General features: G+C 42.6%; 1 protein-coding gene across 1 annotated transcript; it reads right to left on the minus strand.

Moving 5' to 3' along the window:
• Window positions 1-3,348: 3,348 nt before the first annotated feature.
• TMCO2 (transmembrane and coiled-coil domains 2) lies at window positions 3,349-5,988 on the minus strand. Its single transcript, NM_001077077.2, is given in 2 exon segments — window positions 3,349-3,746; window positions 5,685-5,988. Coding segments are annotated over 2 exon segments (549 nt in total). The 5' UTR covers window positions 5,919-5,988; the 3' UTR covers window positions 3,349-3,431.
• Window positions 5,989-9,280: the final 3,292 nt, after the last annotated feature.

Here is a 9,280-nt window from a genome sequence, read left to right on the forward strand (position 1 = left end):
TAAGAAATGGATTTGTTTAGAGAGAAGCATGCCCCACAGACAGTGATTGGGCCATCTCAGAAAGCAAGAGACCCTGAAATATGACATGGTTATTTTTTATGGGCTGGGTAATTTCATAGGCTCATGAGTGGGAGAATTATTCCAATTATTTGGGGAAAGGGGTGGGGAGTTCCAGGAATTGGGCCAATACCCACTTTGTGATCTTTGATGGTCAGTCTCAGACCTCTCATGATGCCTGTGGGTGTTCATGTAGCTTTCTGATGTGTTAAAATGAGTGTATACTGAGGCACCAGGTCTAGCGCAAGTCGACTTGTCTATCATCTTGGACCTATTTGGGTCTAATCAGTTTATGTCATGTCCTCGGGACATTCTTTTAAAGTTTGTGCCCTGTTTCAACATCACTCTGCTCTTCTGGGTCCTTCTTTTGATCTAGCCCAGAGCTGTAACCAGGAAAACGGATTTTGCAGTAAGGTGCTGAAAATTAGCACAAAAATTGAGACACTGACTTTAAAAGATTGATTGGCACTCCTTCAGCAGCACAATTAAAAACCTTCCCACCTACACTGTCAGATAATGTACGTTATTGATAACCCCCATCTGTTCTGTTCACGAATTAAAGCTGATTTGAGGATGAGGTTAGTGTGTCCTTGCCTGAAGCCAAAATCCTTCATGGTAGCTCTGGAAATAGCCAGTTCTCAGTCATCCTGAAATTCTCTTTGTCCTCCAGGTCAGCCACCCTCTTTCGTCTATGGCTGTGTGATAACCCCACCAGTAGGAATACTTTCCATGTCATTGTCTGCCTATGTAACCCTTTATGGGATAGCTCAATGTTGCTTTCTCTGCAAAGCCTTTCCTGGCCCCCACCCTGTATTCACTAGCCAACTTTTGCATGGTCTCATCTTTATTCAGCAGTTACATTTTAATTCCTGTGCACTAGACAAAAGTTATGATCAGAATTACCTGCAGAAATTCCTTAGGAAGATGCCACTTGGGAGACTGCTATATTGTCTCCTGTGGAACAAGGCAGCCAGTTTTTCTCGAGTATGGCAACAAATCACTGTTTATTTGCACATAAAATATTTCATTTAGGTGTCAAAGTGTTTCAATGACTGTAATCACACTTGTGGCAAAAAGCACACACAAAAGCTATGACAAACATAGACAGAGACATCACCTTGCCGACAAAGGTACACAGTCAAAGCTGTGGTTTTTCCAGTAGTCGCGTACAGATGTGAGAGTTGGTCCAGAAAGAAGGCTGAGTGCCCAAGAATCGATACTTTTGAATTATGGTCCTAGAGAAGACTCTTGAGAGTCCCTTGGACATCAAGGAGATCAAACTAGTTAATCCTAAAGGAAATCAAGCCTGAATATTCTTTGGAAGGACTGATGCGGAAGCGCCAATACTCTGGTTGCCTGATGTGAAAAATCCTAATGCTGGGAAAGATTGAGGGCAGGATAAGAAGGAGGAGACAGAGGATGAGATGGTTGGATGGCATCATTGATTCAATGGACATGAGTTTGAACAAACTCCAGGAGATAGTGAAGGACAGGGAAGCCTGGCATGCTGCGATCCATGGGGTCTCAAAGATTAGTGTACATGGGGTCTCCAAGAGTTGGACACATCTAAGTGACTGAACAAAAAACAAAGTTTGTGGAATCTGAGACTCACTGTGAGGACCACCTGCCACCATCTCTCCAGGAAGCTATCTGTCTAATCAGGGGGACACACTCATTGAGTGGAACAGCAGGTAGGTGCCTCCTTCCCTTCTTCCCTCCCTGCTAAGCCAAGATTCACATGTGGAAAATTCACATAAGTCGACATGATATGACCTTGTTCAGTATTATCTTTTTTTTTTTTTTTTTTGACCACACGGCTTGCAGGATCTTAGTACCTCAACCAGGGATCTGATGCCGAAACCTCAGCCTCTCTGTACACTGGTGCCTAATTGAATCTGGAAAACAGAGATTTGGGTGAAGCAGAAAAGGATAGCTTTATTGCTTTGCCAGACGAAGAGGGACACAGTAGGCTAATGCCCTCAAAATCATGTGTCCCACTTGGGGAAGATAGCAAGAAGTTTTATAGTATTGTTCAAAGATGGCATGATCAATTCCTGGACATTCTTCTGATGGGTTGGTGGTGAGTAAGTTGGAGTCAGCAACAACAACCTTCAGGTCCGACTGGTGTGGGGTCTCCATGCTATGGGCAGCGCACCATCATTAATCAATAACTTGTCCCACTGAGAGGGGTTTCAATACCTGCAAAACAGCTCAAAGATCTTGTGCTGTTGATGGGGAAACAGGACCTTGCCCCAAGGCTGCTCTTGAGTGTTTCTCCCTAGTCTTCTATCTCCTCTATCCTTAATTATGGGCTTCCCTGGTGGCCCAGCTGATAAAGAACCTGCCTGCCAATGCAGGAGACATGGGTTCCATCTCTGGGTCAGGAAGATACCCTGGAGTAGGAAATGGCAACCCACTCTGGTAATATTGCCATGGAAGTCCCATGGGCAGAGGAGCCTGGCAGGCTACGGTTCTTGGAGTTGCAAAGAGTCATTGGACAAGACCAAGCACTCATGAATGCAGGCACGCACCACCCTTCCCTAATTAACAGCAGCTTGAATCTACCCACTGGAACTCAGGGAAGGTCACGGAGGCTGAATGAAGGCCGTTTCCTATAATCAAAGAAATGGGGGATACAGAAAGAGTTTGTGCCTAGGAGCCCTATGGGACCCTGCACAATATCAAACTGAATCCATGCCCTTGGCAGTGAAAGTGTAGGCTCCTAACCACTGGGCCTCTAGGGAATTCCCTGTATTGTTTTTGTAATTCTTTGTTCTGAAATTACCCATCCAACCACCAAAACAGTGCCCCAGAAGTATTCAGGACAGATTCCCAAGAATTACCATAATGCTCTTACTCTTAGCACAGAGTAAGAATTAGTAAAAGTTGGATAAAATCAGTCTCCTTTATGTCCAGCCCCATCCTTGCCCACCGCTGAACAATCAATGCAAGGAGATTCCAGGCCACGTATTTTAGACCAAAAACAAACAAAAAGGTCAGCCTCCTCTCTATAGGACAGTCCACAGCATCGCCCGTGACAGCACTCTCCTGTTTTTATTGCATCTAATCCAACCTCTTCAGCATGGAACTCAAGGTCACATCCCTGACCATTCTCCCTTCTATTCCCTCCCCATGGTTCCTTTTCTATATGGCTGCTTATGGTCTCCAGCCTGCCAAGCAGGCCCCACAAACTCAGACATTTTTAACCACCATGATTCCCCACATGACCCCACCAAACATACACAAGTGGAAACGGCCCTGCTGAATAGAGAACCAGTCCTGGCCAGGTAATTTCAATATAGTTCTCTATCTTTATTGATACACCACCGCACACACAAGGAAAACAGTGCTTTTCTAGAAAAGGTTGGAGTCCATCACATTTCAGATGTGGATGTAAACCCTGATGTAGGCAAGGGACTCTGGCAGTCAGAGCAGCTGCAGTAGTGGTCAGAGGAGTACTCCCTCTTTGTGGTAGGTTTTTGGGAAATGATCATCCCTTCCAAGTCCTTCACTTTGTTTTCCACTGTCTGAAGCTTTTTCAGAATCTTCTCTTGCAGACCCAAAGACAGGAAAATATTATTGTCTTGAAGTGTGAGATCACTCCCTTCTGGGTTGACCAGCAAAGCCTGAAAAAAATCTGAGCCTTTCTTGTAAAGTTTGTAGAGTGTGATTGCAAACAACAGTATTTTCTAAAATAAAACAACAGAAGTTGAATGTTACTTGTTTATTCACATGAAATGCCACAGTCTACTGTAGATGCGAAAACAAAACTCTAATAGTAATAATAATCCCTCATTCCTAACAAAACATCCTCACACCTATTTTGTCTTTTGATCTTTACTTACCACAAAGTAGAGAGGTAGGCAGGGCAGGGATTATTATTTGCATCTAATTAATAAAGATTATATTAGTAAATAATGTTTGCTGAAAGTTTGCTTCATGCAAGGCTCTGTGCTAGAAGTTGCCTTGCCTGTGCAGGACCTATTTATGTAGAAAAAAAAAAAGAATCAGATAATTATTTAGATATCTTCCAGTTGGGACCCTGTCATTGTCCAAGGTCACATACTTGGAAATGGTAAAGCCACGACTGGAATCCAGGAATTCTGATTTCCATGTATATTCTCTTAGGACATGGCAGTCTGAAACACTGGATTTCTTGGTCATGGAAATTTTTTTTAAAAGGTGCTAGGACAGAGTCTAACTAGGAAAAGAAAAAAAAAATCACGTTTTTCCCTTATAATAACTAGCATTGCTTATTGAGCACTGTTAATGTGCTAAGTTTTATACATACAATACCTCCTTTAATTCTCACAAAAAACCCCAAGGGGGCACTGTTATCAAACCCATTTCACAGATAAGGAAACGGGGGTTTAGAGCCTAAGGGATTGCTCTCAGCTCACTCAGAAACCCCTGCAGTCTGACTCCAGAGTTTATTACCACTCTGTTATACACCTCTTTTCCTTGGATGAAGTGCCTGGAGGGCTGCGAATCCATCTGATTGAATTAAGCAATAACCAAACAAGAGCAGAACCAAGTAACACAGATGAGAGTTTGGTGTTTTGCCTTCTCTTCTACTAGTTAACTGAAATGCAGAATATGCATATGTAGATACACAAATCCCTGTTAGGGATTTCGATCAGTTGGACTATATTAAATGAGATTTTGGAGAATGTAATTTGGAATGCTAAAAATTGGGTTCGAATCTCAGCTTGGCCAGCATTTACAATCTATGTCACCTTGGGTAGGTGATAACCAAATTCCCTCACCTACAAAATGGAGTCAATAATCCCTGCCCTGCCTACCATGCAAAGTTTTCAAAGGTTGGGAGAAATGCAGGTGAGTGATTTCTCAAGAGGAGTGACATGAAAATAAGTGAATGCTACAAAATAATCCAATAATAACTTCTTTCAGCATTTACCAAGTAAACCAGTCACTCCGTAACAAAGCCCTCTTTAAACCCCATCTTCTTCAATTTAGGCTGAACGTCAATGCTCCTGTTTCCTTGTTTGTCACATGAAAAGAAACTATCCATTTCATGGAATTGTTGAAATTCTCAAAAGATTTTAACTATATTATAAATATAGCTGTTATTATTGGTAATTAAACAGAAGTATATAAAATCCGAAATGTTTCTTGTAATTTAAGGAGCCCCTGTGCATTCATTGCAGTGACTAAATAGACATATATATACATGCTTCCTCACCAGTTACAAAGCAAAGGCACAGTAGGAACAGAAAGGCAAAACCCAAGATGCCAGTTATACTTGTGGTGCTGTTCTATAAGAAGTACTCTACATGGTGTCGGGCACATGGTTAGACACTCAAAGATGAATACGAATACATGATCAAAGAAATCTGGAGATAAGGCTGCCTTCTCATGTTATAAGCTTCTTTAATCTGTTTATTATAAGCAAGCCAAAGATCATTGTGAGAAAGCATTTTTATGTCAAAAAGCTAATTGAAGGAAAAATTTTAGGGATAACCTAATTTCAACCAACTACAGAGACAAAAGGTGCACTCTCGCTCATCTGCATGGTCTTAAAACTGGGTGGCAGCAATATGGGAGAGAACTGACCAAATTTCACAATGCGTAAGTATTTAAATTTCTCCATAACAAAAGAGTATAACCTGAATTGACTGAACACTTCGTTTCCATAAGGCATACATTCCCACTCCCAACAAAATCAAAAAGGAAATTCCCAGGATAACTTGCACAGCCGGAGCAAGGTTATCTAGTGGCCCCAAATTTGTTTGCTGAGGCACACTAGTCTCTCCCAGAAGAGTTGCTTGTAGATAATTCCATATCGAGCTCAAAGAGAGATAATCTATGATGATGTCCCAGATAGAAGATGAAGATGACATTTTAATATACCAGCAGCTCCAGGAACTACATGTGCAGAGGCTTCAGGAACCTAGATATGAGTTGGGAAGAGTGGTCTGGGAGTCCCGGTGTTCTGGAGCCACTGTGAGCTGTTCTTTGTGATGTCACTGTTCTGGAGGCCAGCTTGCTTCCCACCCACCCACTGAACCTTCTCACTCAAAACCAGCCAGGCCATGGCCTGAGTTTTCAGTTCAATCATATCACTTTCTCTGATCTTTGACCAGTCCCAGCGCTGACACAGCACTGTTCAATAGAACTTTCGGCAATGATGTATCAGGTCTTTCCAATGTGGAAGCCACCGGTCACTTGAAATGTGGAGAGAGTGGCTGAGGGAGTGAATTTTACTTTTCATTTAATTTTAATTAAATTAAAGTAGACACATGTGGTTACCTTCTTCGTGTATAGTGCATTTCCAACAATCCACGGGATGGAGAGCAGTTATTTTCACATTTCAAATAAGAAAAGTGAGGTTAAGTGGAGATTTGAGGAGACAGGATTTGAAGAGGGACTTTCTAAAGAGCTGGGTTTCCCTGGTAGCTCAGCGGAAAAGAATCTGCCTGCCAATACAGGAGACACAGTTTGATCTCTGGGCTGGAAAGATCCCCTGGAGAAGGAAATGGCAACCCACTCCAGTATTCTTGCCTGGGAAGATCCCATGGGCAGAGGAGCCTGGCAGGTTATAGTCTACAGGGTTGCTAAGAGTCCAACACGACTACACACACACACACACACACACACACACACACATCCAAGCTAATAGTGTACTTGGTGAATGTGCAGGGAGGTTATTACTGGATCATTTTGTAGCATTTCCTTTTTTGTATGTCACTACTGCTTAGAAATTGTATCTTTGGGAAAGCTTTTGACATATTTGAGCCTCACTGTGCTCATCTATTTACGCCTTCGTAAGATTTATATAGGAACAAATGGTATAATTGCCTGAGCACTTTGTAAAGAGTAGCATGCTGTCCCATAACCTGCATGCCATGTTATCAAATCCATTATTTACTGACTAGTACCTATGCACTTGTCAAGGAGGTATGAAGATAAAATACAAGGTCTGTTCCCAAGAGTCTTACATAAAAAAGGTAGTTCACACACAAGTGTATCATATAAATTGTGAGATCAGTTATGAAGACACCAAGAATCCAACAGAGGGCTTGTACCAAGAGGAGAGGAGGGGCATGGTAAGGAGGGAGAGAAAGGGGGAATTATGAAAACTTCTGGAAAAATATTGTCTGATGCTTTTCTGGTTTGTTCATCTGGTTGACTCAAAGAAAGAACATAGATAGGGATGCCTGGAAAATATAACTATTTTGTTCTTTTAAAAAAATTGTTTATTTTTGGCTGTGTTAGGTCTTTGTTGCTTCTTGGGCTTTCCTCTAGTTTTGGTGAGCGGGGACTGCTCTGTTGAGGGTGTGGGCTTCTCACTGGGTGGCTTCTCTCGTTCAGGAGCACAGGCTCTAGGTGTGCGGGCTGGGTAGCTGCAGCTCTGTGCTCAGCAGTTGTGATGCATGGGCTTAGTTGCCCTGTGGCATGTGGGATCTTCCCGGACCAGGGATCGAACCTGGGTCCCTTGCATTGGCAGGCAGATTCTTAACCACTAGGCCATCAGGGAAGTCCTAACTGTCTTGTTCTTACAGGAAGGGGAGGTACAGCAAGTTGCTCAAGGTGTCAATGTGTGCTGTGTGCTTAGTTGCTCAGTCGTGTCCGACTCTTGCAAACCCACACACTGTAGCCTGCCAGGCTTCTCTGTCCATGGGATTCTCCAGGCAAGAATACTGGAGTGGGTTGCCATTTCCTTCTCCAGGGGATCTTCTCAACTCAGGAATTGAACCTGGGTCTCCTGCATTGCAGGCAGACTCTTTACTGACTGAGCTACCAGGGTGTCAGGGACACATCTAGAACATGGAGTCTAGAATAGTGTTGGATATATAGTATTAAAACCATGTCAGGTCAAAATGACATACTGATTTAGGCGTGACTGTTAATGGTGTTAAACCTATAGTCTGCTTGTGACTGATCACAACTAGAATCTTTTCTAGAAAGGAATAAAAATTACTCAGGTAATTGTTTTACCATAACAAGTTAAACATAGGCCAGAAACCATTAAAGAATGTTAACCAGAAATTTTTTGGAGAAAAATATAGTTGTGACAACAGAATCATTACCCAAGATATCCTACACTAGATTCCCGTTACATGGCACCTTACATTTTACTTTCAAAACACTTGACACGATTAAGGTTATTTGTGCAATTTGGGGTTTGATATGTCTCCCATGACTACTGTGAACTGAAGGAAGACAGGGACCATGTTCATCTGATTCACTACCGTATGTTCATTGTATTCACTGCTTGGCACACAGCAGGCATTTGAGTATTTCTAAGTAAATACAAAGTCCCCTAGAAGAATTCCAAATATCCTTATAGCCTAAACTGTTTAATCATCAAGTGCCTATTCCATTGGTGTACTTGTTTCTATAGAAGTTTTACAGAGTAGCTGTTAAAAGAGGATAGGCGCTTGGGAGTCTACTGGATCTGGCTTCAAATTTTGGCTGTACTATTCACGAACTTTGTTACCTTGGGCAGGTTACTTGAGGCTCAGTATCTTCATTGGTAAAGCAAGAGTAATTCCCACCTTATAGGACTACTGTAATGAGAATTCGGTAATTTGTGTAGAAGGTAAAGGCAACTATCATTTATAGTGATGTTTATGATCAAATGCTAGGTATTGTAGACTTCAATAGTATCAGTTCAGTTCAGTCACTCAGTCGTGTACAACTCTTTGCGACCCCATGAATTGCAGCACACCAGGCCTCCCTGTCCATCACCAACTCCCAGAGTTCACCCAAACTCATGTGCATCGAGTCGATGATGCCATCCAGCCATCTCATCCTCTGTCGTCCCCTTCTCCTCCTGCCCCCAATCCCTCCCAGCATCAGGGTCTTTTCCAATGAGTCAATTCTTCGCATGAGGTGGCCAAAGTATTGGAGTTTCAGCTCAGTACTAGTCCTTCCAATGAACACCCAGGACTGGTCTCCTTTAGGATGGACTGGTTGGATCTCCTTGCAGTCCAAGGGACTCCCAAGAGTCTTCTCCAGCACCACAGTTCAAAAGCATCAATTCTTTGGCGCTCAGCTTTCTTCACAGTACAACTCTCACATCCATACATGACTACTGGAAAAACCATATAGAGCTCCTCAAAGAGAATCTAGTCTGAAAAACCCATTTATTGTTTAACTCCTCTTGGACGCCTAAACACTGAGGAAGAATTGATCACAATGGAAGGTGTATCTCAGCCCCGCTTTAGTATCATCCATCCAGCCATCTTTCAGTCATTTC

The sequence above is a fragment of the Bos taurus genome, chromosome 3 (assembly GCF_002263795.3).
Source record: "Bos taurus isolate L1 Dominette 01449 registration number 42190680 breed Hereford chromosome 3, ARS-UCD2.0, whole genome shotgun sequence".
Taxonomy (NCBI): Eukaryota; Metazoa; Chordata; class Mammalia; order Artiodactyla; family Bovidae; genus Bos; species Bos taurus.